The sequence below is a fragment of the Camelus ferus genome, chromosome 17 (genome assembly GCF_009834535.1).
Source record: "Camelus ferus isolate YT-003-E chromosome 17, BCGSAC_Cfer_1.0, whole genome shotgun sequence".
NCBI classification, from domain to species: domain Eukaryota; kingdom Metazoa; phylum Chordata; class Mammalia; order Artiodactyla; family Camelidae; genus Camelus; species Camelus ferus.
Window position 1 is genome coordinate 43,121,075 of NC_045712.1, and position 14,512 is coordinate 43,135,586.

At 35.0% G+C, this 14,512-nt stretch overlaps 1 protein-coding gene across 5 annotated transcripts in view; it reads right to left on the reverse strand.

Annotated features, from left to right (window-relative positions):
• GOLGA4 (golgin A4) overlaps window positions 1–14,512 on the reverse strand; it is an 87,596-nt gene that overhangs the window by 72,134 nt on the left and 950 nt on the right. For all 5 annotated transcript variants that reach the window (XM_006188344.2, XM_014562311.2, XM_014562310.2 and 2 more), the window contains exon 2: window positions 6,766–6,855. In XM_006188344.2, coding sequence (XP_006188406.2) covers window positions 6,766–6,855 — 90 coding nt within the window. The remainder of the gene's footprint in view (window positions 1–6,765; window positions 6,856–14,512) is intronic.

Consider the following 14,512-nt stretch of genomic DNA (forward strand, 5'->3'; position numbering starts at 1 on the left):
CATTAACTTAGCAGTTAACGTATGCTAATTATTGTATATTACAAATACATAATATAGTAGAGTTGTATCAGAAAATAAATGTCTGCAAAAACTTAAGAATTTAGACTTCTCATCTCAGTAGTCCAGAGTTATGGGTTCTGACTAGAGCCTTCACTAACTCTTCATCTAGTCCTATTAGCAGCCATCTTACAGATAGGACAAACAATTTTAAAGTCTTTTTAGGTTATGTTAATAATTGCTACCATGGAGGTAGGATCCAAGAATTGATTTTACACTAAATCATAAAATTTAATGCCGGTAGCGTACTAAAATATACTAGATGCCTATTTGGCTCTAGGGTATCATTCTACCCAAGTTTCCACTCTTGCTGAAAATTTTACTCTCCTGGGAACTCAGAAAGGTCATCTTATAAGTGGATGTTATTTTAAGTTAAATGCTTTACAAATTCACTCTTAGGCTTCCAAAGTTAATTTTTGAAATGAAGTCACTCTTCATTTCACACAAGGAAATAAATTAAAATTTCACAGTTAAGAGTGTATTTGAGTGGGGATATAGCTCAGTGGTAGAGTGTGTGCTTAGCATACACAAGGTCCTGGGTTCAATCCCCAGTATCTCCACTAAAAAAAATTAAAAAAAAAAACTTTAAAAAAAATTAAAAAAGAAATCTAATTACCCCTCAAAAGAGTATATTTGAAATTTTAAGAGAAAAACACAAAAGCTGATACCCAGTATAGAAAAACACGCTGACCAAACATTTCAAAACCAGGTGCTGCCAAACAATGATTTATACTCCACCCCCAGCCCAAGTAAAAGCAAAATAGCTATTCCAAAGCCTAGGGAAGCTTTCTCCCCACTTGTTGCCCTTGTCACTTGCTTCTTAAGCCTGTGAAAGTTTCCCAAGATTCAGTTTCCAAATATCCTCAATAAAATTCTGTCTCAACTCAGTCTCTTTCAAACTCTGTTCAAATTCTAATCCAAATCTGCTAAGAATTTAATTTACCTCTTCCGTGTGGTCCTTCATTGAAGCTATCAGTTGAACTAACACTAATTAAAGTTTTATGTATCTACATATTTTATGAAGACCACCTAAAACTCCTATCAGCCATCTGTTGAAAGCTTTCGATCTATCTTCCATGTCTCTTACTCAGATGTCTGTCTGTCTATCTATCTCTAACTCTCTGTGTTTTTGGTGGGATTACTCAGTATTCTTTTCAAGTTCCCTAATTTTCCCTCGAACTGGGGCCAGTCTGAGTTTCATTCTGATTTACATTTTTATATCAAACATTTTTTTATTCCTAGGATTTCTAATTGCTTCTTTTTCATATCTACTTAGTCTATTTTTGTTTTGGCCTGTTTTTTCCCCCCACAATTTTCTGTTCTTTTTAAGAAAATTATTACTTCATTTAGTTCTTACTGAAGACACTTACTTCAAATCTTGTCCAAACTGCCCTTTTAATTTCAGCTGGAATAAATTAATATCCCAATTCCTATTTTTATAGTATGTCTTCTTAGCATTTATTTTTGGCATTTTCCTTTACAGGCTCATTTTGAGGAAGATATTACCTTTCTCCTTCCTTCTGTGCTTAATCCTCTTTATCCAGTCAATCTGATTTCCTGGGATCCAGTTTGGGTTCCCTGACTTAAGGCAATACAGGGGTTATCACAGGCCCAGTCACTAAGCCATTGTGAGGTTTGGTTCGGTTTTCGGTCACAAAGCCTCCCTAAAGACAGCAGCTTCTCATAATAGGCCACAGAGAGCTCTGGGCAGCAGCTGGGAAGAGCTTTTTTTGACCTCCTTTCACCAGTGCAGAGAGCCCCACTTTAGCCTCTGGCTTGCAGCACTTAAACTCTGGCAGCAGAACACTCTCCCAGTCTTTCTCAACCAAAGTTCAAAGAAAAAATCAAGTCCTAATGCCAGCCCTGCTAGCTAGCATCCACTGTACACAATGAATCAATATGTCTCCTATGTATTAATGTATCTCCTATTAGGAGAGGGACCCTAAAAAGTTTAGTATCTTCTAGTATCTCTGCCTTGAAGAGAAGAGGTCCTGTTTCTATCTTCCCAGACACTGTTATATATAGTTGTTAGTAGCAACACTTCCTATTTTGAGTCAATTAAATTCATTCCATTCTTATTTGCAATAATGTATACCTTAAGAAGTACATAATATACTCAGCAGAAGATACATGAATGTAACACTTCAGCAACAACAGGAGAGGAAATATGCAGTAGACTATGGTTAAATCATCTTGATCAAATCAAGAACATGAATTAATTGTTTTGTCTACATGAAGATTTCTAATATATATAAAGTTAAAGATATACTGTCTTTAAACAAACAAACAAAAAAGACAGCAAAAAAAAGGACAAAGTGTTTAACTTTCCCTAGCCCTAATCACAGGGTATATAAAGATGGTAAAAAAGAAACAAAAAACAAACATATACCCAGCCAGGAAACCAGGAAAACAGCAATACAGATTCAAAGAATTTTCGCTAAGTCCTAGGGCACCAAAGACTTGAAAAAAATAAGTCATCAAAGATCCAGTTCTGAAAATGCTCAGCACACACATCAAAAAAGTGGAACCAAAAGTTGGTTCAAAAAGATCAACAAATCTTGTGTTTGACTGACAGAGAAAAAAATAAAGGAAAAAAGATGCATATTACTATTATCAGGAATGAAGGAGGGAAAAATCACTACTGCATTTACAGAAATAAAAAGGATTCTAAGGCAATACTATGAACAACTCTATGCCAATAAACTGGACAAGTGGGATCACATAGATGAAATCCTAGAAAGACACAAATTACCAAAACTGACTCAGGAAGAAACAGAAAATATTAATAAACTATAAAAAGTAAAGGACTGAATCAGTAATTAAACACTTTTCACAAAGAAAAGCCCTGGATCAGATAGCTTCATTGGTAAATTCTACCAAACATTTAAAGAATTAATACTCTTCTTCAAAGTCTTCCAAACAAATATGAGGGAATACTTCTCAATGCAGTTTATGAGACCAATATTTTCCTGACAACAAAACCAGATATCAACACACAAAAAAATAAAACTGCAGACCAACATCTCTTATGAATATAGACACAAAAACCCTCAAAAAAAAAAAAAAAACTAGAAAATCAAATCTGGCAATATAAAAGTTACATACCAGGAACAAGTGAAATTTATTCTATACAGGGTTGGTTTAACATCTAAAACCAATTAATATAAAACATCATATCAAGAGAGTAAAGGACAAAGCCACTGCCAATCTCAAGATGCAGAGAAAGCATCTGACAAAATTCAACACTGCTTCATGGTAAGAACATTCAACAAACTAGGAATGGAAGGGAACTTCCTCAACATGACAAAGAGAATCTATTAAACACCCACAGCTGGCATCATACTTCATGACAAAAAGAATGAATGCTTTCCCGCTAAAATCAGGAAAGGGAGACGAGTATGTCTGCTCTCACCACTTCTGTTCAACTGGAAGGTCTAGCCAGGGAAATTCGGCCAGGGAATGTAATAAAAGGCAGCCCGATTAAGGGAAGATGTAAAACTACCTCTATTTGCAGATGACATGATCTCGTACAAAGAAAATACTAAGTAATGCACTAAAGCACTGTTAGAACTAATAAATGAGTCCAGAAAGATTACAGGATAATTTACAAAAATCCAATTTTATTTCTATAGAGTAGCAATGAGAAAACTAAAAATGAAATTAAGATAACGATTCAATTTACAGTAACATCAAAAAGAATAAAATACTTGGAAATAAATTTAACAAAAGTAGTACAAAACTTATATTCTGAAAACTATAATATTTTGTTGAAAGAAATTCAAGACCTAAATAAACAGAGGAGGAGAAGGAAAGGAAGAGGAGCATGAGAAGATAAAAGAAAGTTTCCCAATTAATTAAATCTGATAAAGACGGCTGAAAAAGAAAAGTATAAACCATTCTCCTTACAGAGTCAGAGGAAATGGAAATAAAATAAGTATCAGAGTGCAACAGGATATTAATAATGCACTCTGACCAATATAGTTGATTTAAGGAATGAAAGACTGACTTATTATTAGGAAACCTATTAATATAATTCATGATGTATCATTAGACCGAAAGAAAAAAATATATAAGAACTGAACAGATACCAAAGGCAATTTAACAGGCATATCTTTTACTTTGATTCTAACATCTAACAAAACAAAAGCAAATCAGCTTCGAAAGTCAATCCATTTAGGGGCAAAATTAACTCCAAACATAGGAAGAAACATTTCTCATCCATTACACTGAAGATACTTCTCAGTAATTCCTAAAGAACAATGCCTTTAGAAGCCCTGAAATAAAGAATAAATTTCAAAAAAGTGCTTAAGAATTGTCAAAAGCTGCAAGTATCAAGAATCCCTGTTACGGGTCATCACATGGAACAGTGAAAACTGACTTGGAAATACAAAGACAACTAACCAAGGTAAGAGGCAGCATTTGGTTTCTGAAAAAAATCTAAGATCAAGAGAATAAAAAAGAAAAAGGGAGCTCTTTCTTGAAGTTTGGGGAAGCATTCCAGTCCAAAGCAGCCTGATGCTTCATTATGTATTTCCCTGCAATGTCACTCTTAATATAAAATGTAGTGCCCGTGCTATTCAAGAGTGGATGAGTACAGAAAAAGCCTTCTCTTTTCTGTATAATAATGATCTTCCATATGTGATTCACAAATAACCAGCATCTTCATACTTCTGAATTCACCTGCTCCTCACAGGAACCTTGTGACAGTGGATATTCATTTCACCAAAATTTAAAGTTGAGAAAGCTGAGGCTCTGAGATGTTAAAGGAAGTTGCCTAAAGCCACACAGCAGTTAAGGGATGGAATCTTGTGATCCTTCTACTACACCAGGCTGTCTCTCTGCATGTAGGGAAGCAAAAAAAAAGCATGCACTATATATAAACAGACATCTACTAAACAGAACAGAATCCATCAATTAACTAAAATCATTTATTTCTATGCATTGTTTTTTAGCCAAAAAATTTTTTTGAAGAAAATAAAAGGATTTCTGGAGTTTAATTTTAAAATATTGAAAAAAAATTTGAACAGATGAGTCCCTAGAATAAGAACAGACATATGTACTTCGGCCTCCCATCTATGAAGTGTCTCCAGAAGACAGCAAACTAGAAAGCAGAGCAGGAGAGAAAGTGAAAATACCAAACCTTCCTTTGAAAGTTCAGCAGGCAGAGAGAGAGAAACACCATCCCTAGGGCCTGAAAGCACATAATAGTCCATCTGTTTCCCTCCCCTCGTGCAGGGATCTACGCAGAGTAGGTAGAGCAGCCCTTCCCGTCTTGTATGGCTGCCCAACAGCAACTCAGTGAGCACTCACTGTGTGCATGGCACCATGCGAGGAGGTCTATATGCTGGTTACTGGTAATCCCCACAGGACCACAAGGAAGGTATCATTACTCCTATTTTACACAAGAGAAAACCTGAGTCACTGAAAAGTTAACCTTCAAAGATCCTCCAGCCAGCAAATCCAGATGACCCCAAAAACCACCTTCTTCTCACCAGTCTATTCCAGGTCTTACTCCAAATAAATAAGTAAATGAAGGCAAGCCAGAGAGTGGAAGAAGATGTTTACTAGGCATATATCCAATTAAAAAACTCCTATCCACACTATTAAAAAAAGAACTCCTACAAATAAATAAGAAAAAGACAAACCAATAGAAAAATGAGCAAGAGACTTAAGCAAGTACTTCACAAAAGAAGTTGTCACTACACAGATGAATAATGCTCAATCTTATTAGAGAAATGCAAATTAAAACTACAATAAGAGAATATTACACAACCACCAGAATGGCTGAAATTAAAGACTAGCGAGAATGTAGAACAACAACATTCATAAGCTCCTGGTGAGAAGGTAAAGTTCTACAATATTCTGAAAAGCAATGGGCATTATCTTCTAGTGTTAAAACCATGTAACCCTTTAACCCAGTGATTCCACTCCTACGTACATAGCAAAAGAAACACAGGTACACATGTAGCAAAAGAAATAGACAATAATGTTCACAGCAGCATAATTTATTTTAGCCAAAACTTGAGAAAACCCAAATGTTTAGCTATAATGTTTACAATAGAAAAGCATACTTAAGTGGTACAATTAAAAAAAAAGAAGAAGAAGCAAATATCAAAAAGTCAGGATGATGGTAATCTTTCGTGGGGGAGGGAGACAGCACTTTAGTGCTGGCAGTGTTCCTTTTCCTGGCCTCAGTGGTCATTATATGGGGATTCACTTTGTAATAATTCACTGATTTGTGCATTTATGTTTTACCCTCTTTTCTGTTTTTGAGAGACTCATAATCCTTCACAGAAGGATTTCTTTCACAGAAAGAAAAAAAAAAGTTGAAAACTCTAATCTGAGCTATGGTTCCAGCTGCAAGTCACATGGAATTAGTAGTTAATTCACAGTTTCCAATCACTAGCTTGAAAATACAGGACTTTCCCCCATATAACACTATGCTGAACAAACTTATCAAATCATTCTGAAAATTTCAAATACTAAAGGCAAAGTATATTATCCTCTCAAATTAAGATACTCAAAGAAAACACTCTTTACAAACGCAAAACTACTATTTGCAAAAAAATTCGGTTACTAAAAAAACCCTAGGAATTAAATAATTAATCTGTCAAAATAATTTCCCACTTTATTATCAACAGTAGCATTAAATTATAAATTAGTAAGCTTCTTGTAAAAGGTTTATTAAAGAAGAAATTCCAAACTTACCTCTCTATTGGGTGTGCCTTCATCAAGTTGTTCTGTAAATGAAGATGTCCTGCTCCTGGTTCTCGTTGGTGTTGACGAATTGGAGGAAGCCTAGATTAAAAAATTATTGCACAAATTAGAAAGACTACATCGATTAGCACACAATGTACTAGATTCCTTCTTCCAGTCCATGCCCAAAGAACCCAGTGAAAGGAAGGAAAAGCGCGAATACATGAAAAACAGAAAAGGATAACCTCCTGGGTCCTTGGTCTGATTCTGCCACCAACTAGAACTATGATCTTAGATAAATTAACTTTTTGAGGGCTATGTGTCCTCAAAATTAGGTTGTGATGATAATATTAGAGGAGACTGAAACCAGGTAAGGAGTATATGAAAACTCTCTGTACTACCTTTGCAACTCTTCTATAAATAAAAATTACTACAAAATTAAAAGTTCACGTAAAAAAAAAGATGGTCAATTCAATATTTAAAGTGCGTTCCAGCTCTAATATTCACTACAATGAACTGCACAGCTAAACATCTCCCTAGTCAAGGGCCCTGCTTTGAGAATACTGTGCACATGACAGCTGGATACTGAGATGCCAAACCTTTAGTTCTGTAAAGGACCACATCATTCCTATAATTCCTCAGTACAAAAACCCTCAGGAGAAGGGACCCAAAATTTAAACTAGGAGTCCGAGGTCTACTCTAAGGTGAGCTAAAAACAGTCCTAAAAGTATTAAAAACCAAAACTTCAAGACCTCCCTCACCTATAACCAGATAGATCTTAATTCATCTACACAAATAAATGTCTTGATGTCTTATCCTTCTGTATTCTGCACAGCACTAAATAAATAAAAGGCATTCAATAAATATTTGTTAAATAAGTGAGTGAATGAACAAATGGAACTCTAATCTGTCAAGTCAGCACATACTGCTGGGGCTACGCTGGAACAGAGATCCTGAGGAACAGTGTACACACATACACATACAGACCGACATATACATATTTAGTTTACAATAAGCATAACATTTCTAATTAAGACGGATGTTCAGTAAATGGTGCTGGGACAAGTGGCCATCCATAGGAGGGGAGAGAGACCTACCAGATCCTTACTTCATAATCAAGCTATATTAAAGATTTAAATAAGTTTTTAAATTGAAATATAAAAGAAAACATGAAATTCTATTTCTCTCATGTGCAAAAGCACAAATCAAAAGGAATAGTTTAATTGGGAAGATGAGGAAAAGATCAACGAAACATGACAAAAGCTTAATAACGTTTTTTTCTAAACAGCTCTTATAAGTCCTTAAATTGGAACTCAGAAAACTCACCAACCCAGTCTTCTTTTCACCTAGGGCAGGTGACCTGAGCTCCACCAGTGAACACACCCACATGACACTCTGAGTCATAAGCGAGCGATGTGAGAAAACAGACATGCAAAATTAAAGCTCATCACTGGTGAGCATGGAGACACAGAGCTTCATGCAGTCGTGCACGAGAGCTGTGCAGTGGAAGATGCAATGCTGGTGCCAAACTGAGGCAGTTGCGACATTCTTATTAGTGCAGTGCCCCAGTGTGGCTGCGGGAACAATTAGCCCAGACTTTCAGGCCCTCCTGTAAAGCTTACAACCAGTATGTGGGGTCAGCCTCCTCCAGCTCAAACACATCTCCAGACAAAAGTAACAACTTTCCCCAACAGGAAAAAAAAATCACAGTTTTAGACACTAGAATGGGAGATTATTGCTCTCACTACTGCTTTCAGGGACTAAGGGTCTGTGAAACCAACAGGTATGTGGGGTCAGCCTCCTCGAACTCAAACACACCTTCAGACAAAAGTAGCAGCCAAATTTAATGAGCAACACCCTAGAGGAGTTACAGCACCAACAGCAGGCGGGGGCTGGTACCACAAAGCAGGGGTGTAACAATACACCCATTTCCCCACAGCAATCCCAGTCCCACCCAGGTCATGCCAGTTTATGTTCCAAGATAATTATTCATAGTGCCCCCTTTCCTTCTCAAGAATTTTTGGATAATAAATCATATGGTCAACTTTCAAAAGTAGGACCCTCTTTGTTTTGGCTGGTCCTCCAAACAGGAGAGCAGCAGGTAAGAGCAGAGAAAACCCACATCAGCTATCAAAATAAATCACCCACTGGGCCTTCATAAATATAAATGAACAACCAACAATAACAACATTTTTCTCAGGAAAAAACAAAAGAAAATCAAGGTGATCAGTATGAATAAACATAAAAAGTATAACAAGTGACCCAGAACAATCAGATAAATCAAGGAACAGAACTTAAATATGTATGTATGTATAATGTATAATGCTTATCCTAGAAGAGTTTTGAGAAGCTCTAATCTCCATGAAACCACAAGTTTTAGTTTTAAAAACTAAAACAAAGCAACCTGCATAGCACCATGGTTAAGAGAATGGGCTTTAGGGCCAGACTGCTGGGGTTCATATCTCAGCTTCACCACTTACTAGTTGTGTACCACAGACAAGCTACATAACCTCCCTTGGCCTCAATTTCTTATTTGTAAAATAGGGATAACACAATTCCATACCTTTTATTAGGTCATTTATTAACTTAGTACATGCAATGCACTAAGAAAAGCACCTGGCTAAAAATAACCACCCAGTGTTAACTAGTGTAATTATTATTTGTGGAAATTAAATACATGATTATCAGAATAAATTCAACAGAAGCTGCTGAAATAAAAATCTGAAGACATCTCTCAAAACAACAGAATAAACAGAAAAAAAAGAAGGAATACATAAAAAGAAAGGATATACAAAGGGTTTACCCACAAAGATTAATAACAATTTTTTAAAAAAGAAAAGAGAGGGGCTAAAACAAAAAAGCAAGAAATAGAAGAAAACTAGAAATTTTCTAGAATCAACGAAAAAAGAAAAGGTTCAAAGATCAGGTTAACTACCAATGAAGAAAGGCTTTTCATCTGCACACATGATGCTAGAAGACAAGGGAGAAATACATTCAACAGTCTGAGGGGAAATTTTCAACCTAAAAGTTTATACCCACCCAAATAAATGTTTAAGTAAATGAGAACTTCTCTCTAATATTTTGTGATTTGGAAGGTGAAAAACCAACTGCTGTTAATTAGAATTCTACACTTTTTTTTTAAATTGAAGCATAGCTAATTTACAATGTTGTGTTAGTTGCAGGAACACAGTAAAGCGATTTAGTTATATATATATATATATATATATATATATATATATATATATATATATATATTCAGTTTTATATATTTTTTTCTTCACATTCTTTTCCATTATAGGTTATTACAAGATATTAAATATAGTTCCCTGTGCTATACAGTAGGTACTTGTTGTTTATCTATTTATATATAGTAATTAGTATCTGCAAATCCCATACTCCTAATTTATGCCTCCTCCCCTCTTTCCCTTTGGTAACCATAAATTTGTTTTCTGTATCTGTGCATCTGTTTCTGTTTTGTAAATAAGTTCATTTGCATAATTTTTTAAGATACCACATATAAGTGATACCATATGTTGGTCTTTGACTTACTCCACTTAGTACGATAACCTCTGGGTCCATCTGTGTTGCTGCAAGTGGCATTATTTCATGCTTTTTTATGGCTGAGTAATATTCCATTGTGTGTGTACGTATGTGTGTGTGTGTATGTACACACACACCACATCTTCTTTATTCATCTGTCGATGGACACTTAGATTGCTTCCATGTCTTAGCTATTGTAAACAGTGCTTGCTATGAACACAGGAGTATATGTATCTTTTCAAATTACAGTTTTCATCTTTTCTGGATATACATCCAGGATATGTATCAAGGAGCAGGATTGCTGGATCATATGATAGCTCTTTTTAGTTTTTTAAGGAAACTGCATACTGTCTGCATAGTTGTTGCACCAATTTACAGTCCCACTTATAGCACAGGAGGGCTCCCTTTTCCCCACACCCTCTCCAGCATTTATTGTTTGCGTACTATTTAATGATGGTCATTCTGACTGGTGTGAGGTGATGGCTCACTGTGGTTTTGATGTGCAGTTCTCTAATAACTAGCAATGTTGAACATCCTTTCATGTGTCTGTTGGCCTTCTGTATGTCTTCTTTGGAGAAATGTCTACACTTTTAAGAGCCCTGACCTTCATCAACACATTAACTGAAATTCTAAAAGTTTCCAGCTTTGCTTTCTCACCAAAGGATGCACTCTGAATCGGCCTACAGCTTCAGTGGGATGTAAAGGTATGTATAATTTGCATCTACATCTCAGGACCTTTGCATATCACAATTTAACAAATTGGGTTAATTCATTCCACAAGCTAGGGAGACAAGGCTTCTCAGAATTTTTTCCTCCAAGTCTTCCTATCAAAGTAAGAAGCAGATGAAACAACTTTGTATGACCCTTATCCTGTTCAAGTTTCATGGCAGATTTTTTAAAAATCACATAAATAAGGATTGTTTTATTATTTAAAACATGAAAAGCTAATGCATATTCCATATAAAGTATTATCAATAACCACTATATGCTCCCTGGTCAAAATACAGATTTATAAACACTCAAGATATATTCTGACTCTTCTGATCTAAATGGTATCTCTGGGAGTTCTGTTTTTTAGATTGAGGCTAATTATTCTAGCCAAGTGTGATTTACAAAATGGCTATGTTCCTTCAGAATGGGACTTTTCTCTGCTATTTGCGGAATTCAAAAAAAATTTCTATTGCCTAAACTATTATTTGTGGTCTCACTCTAAAAAAGCTATAATTCTGCAAGTTTGGGGTGGGGCCCATTATTTTGCTTTTCTTTAACTCAATTTTTTCCATTTCTAGATGTACAGTTCAGTGGTATCAATTATATTCACATTGTTGTGCAATCATCACCACTATTCATCTGCAGAACTTTTTCATCTTTCCAAACTGAAACTCTGTTTCCCATTAAACAGTAATTCCCCACTCCCCACCCCCTGCAAACCACCATTCAATTTTTTGTCTCTATGAATTCAACTAATCTAGGTACTTCATATAAGTGGAACCACACAGTATTTGTCCATTTGTGCCTGTACTTTTATAATTTTTAAGTTTTAATAATATTTGAAAATGGCTAAAAATGTTTTTAAAAGTTGTTATTCGTGGCACTATACATATCTCAAAAAATTACAGTATATTCTATATTACTTTTTAATATTTCTTTTACTGAATTCCTTCTGTAAGGAGTTGAAAATCTGAAATAGAAATTCACTGTTAAAAAATAATGTTAAGTGAATTTTGATTTGAAATTTTAGTGATTAGGTTTCAAGTCATCATCAGAGTTGAAAAAATGTTTATTATAAATAGTATCTGCCAAACAAGGATTCAAATAATCTTAACACCAACCAAACAGAAGTGACTGGGGACTATCACAAGGCTGTCTTGTTTTTACTGAATGCTTTCAAAAATTTAAGGTACCCTGTAGTGTTATTAATACTACCACTACCACTATCACTATTATTGAAAAGTTTTGCAAATATTGTGATGCACATGATTTGCTTAGCCCAGAATTATATAAGCCTGATAAATCAAGTCACTGTATTTGAAACATACCTATCAGGCAATCTCACCTAGGGAAAATGAGCTAAGAATGAGGAAGTATGCACCCAAAGGCCTCCAAAATCTCAAAACAAATGTTTCAAAATTTGTGTTAATAAACTAAAATGTACTAAAGAACCTCTCAATTACATGCCCTTATTTTACACAAAGTTTTAGCTTATGTGTCTTGATAACACAATAGTTCAAAAGCAGGGAGAAGAAAGATATGGGGCAGATAGCAAGTGAGGCTACAAAATAATTATGAGAAGTAGACCAAGAACAAACAAATAAATCCTCTTCAGTGGGTAAGTCTTTCACACTTCATTAAATTCCTGAGGACATGGTGCTTTCAACATAAAATAATTTATACTCAAAAATGAAGAAATGATTATATTATATAAATTCAAAATCCTTTGCAAAGGAAACAAGGATATGTAGAATTTGTTACAGAAAAGACTGTCATCAAAAAAGGTTTTTGGGTTTTTTTTTAATTCATACTTGAAAGAAATCCTTACCTCTGAAAACAATAATCCAGAACTACTCATCCTGAAGGACTGTGAATAAATAAGGATCTGAGACCAGAAGAGAATCAAGTTTCTATCAGCAGTTGATCACGAACAATTTACTTTTGCATTCTGGATAAACATATATATTATCAGAGAGGATTGTTTTCAATCGTTTGTACACAAACTTATTTGCTCCACATGCACTGTCTCACCAGAGGCATCAACCTGTAGAAACTTGGACCTCTAATATATTACCTTGTACCTAGTTTTTTCTTAATATTACTCTAAAAACAATCTTTATTTGTTAAAGCTCAAAAGTAATTCTTTTTCATGAAGAAAAGATAACATTACAAATACAAAAAAACCCAGCACCTTAGAGCATATCCTTCTTAAACTATCTTCACTATGTGTGTGTGTATATATATATGTATTTATATTTATAAACATATTTTTCCTACAAAACTGGGATCACATTTTATATGCTTTTTTTTAATATCTTTTAATACAAATATCTTTGCATATTAATAATACCTTTCTGTAGGCTCTAACTCTAGCCGTAGGACATGAGGCAAGTTACTTAATTTCTTTGTGCCTCACTCCACAACCATAAAAGATTATCTACCTCACAGATTTATGTGAGAATTAAATAAAATAATCCATGTAAAATATTAAGCAAAATGACTAGCAGACAGTAAGAGCCTAATAAATGTTGGCATTTTTTAAGGCTGCATAATAACCAACTCTGATATAACTTTAACCAATTTTCTGCCGTTGAACATTTTTAGCCAGTTTTTACCTATTAAAACAACACTGAAAAAAAAAATCCATGTGGCTAAATCTGTAATTCATCCCAAATGTTCTCAGAATAAATTAGAATACAAGTGGAATTCTGGATCAGCAACATTTACAGGTTCCCTTACATTCACTGCCATGCCTGTTTCCCCACATTCCTCATCTCTACCTCATTTCTCAGTCTTTTCTTTATTAAATAACTATATTTTGTAAAATTTTTAAAGCTTCCAGTAAATGGTATGAAAAGTAAAAAATCTACTATTGAAATTTTAATCACTATTTACATTTTATTTGGGAGAATGAATAAGCTTTCTGTATCATGTTCCGATGTATCTCAAACACTGTTTCACTCGACAGGAGCTTTACAAGAACAACTTCAATTTACTCAGTGCAAGAGTTGCTCGGTTTAGCCGTTGTTAATCAGTTTTAAAGCGTTGTTTAAAAGTTGTATGAAATCAATGCTATGTTAAAAATGTTTTAGAAATGCCTCCGAATTACTCAAAACTCAGCCTTTCTTGTAGAAACTCTAAAATTGAGAGAGAGATTTGCTCAATCTGTTGAGACTCAGAAAAGCTAGGAAGAAACTTAGCAGAAGCCCTCCTCTCTGCTGAAGGGATCACGTGCTGCCAGCACCAAAACACACATTCAGAGTTGCTTAAGAGACTGCTTCTGTTTCTTTAAATTAACACTACTAACACGCCCCCTTTTTCCTGGAAAACTGTCATTTCCTGAAGCAACAGCATTCGCGAAAAACAAACACTATCAAGACTCTCGAAGAAGCAGAGCCGAGTTGTGAACAGGAACCAGCCCTGCCGGGCCTCAGAGTCAGCCCTTTCGCCAGCCCCGGATCAACCAAGTTATGCGAAGTGACTAACTCGTGATAGCCTCGGGCTCTGG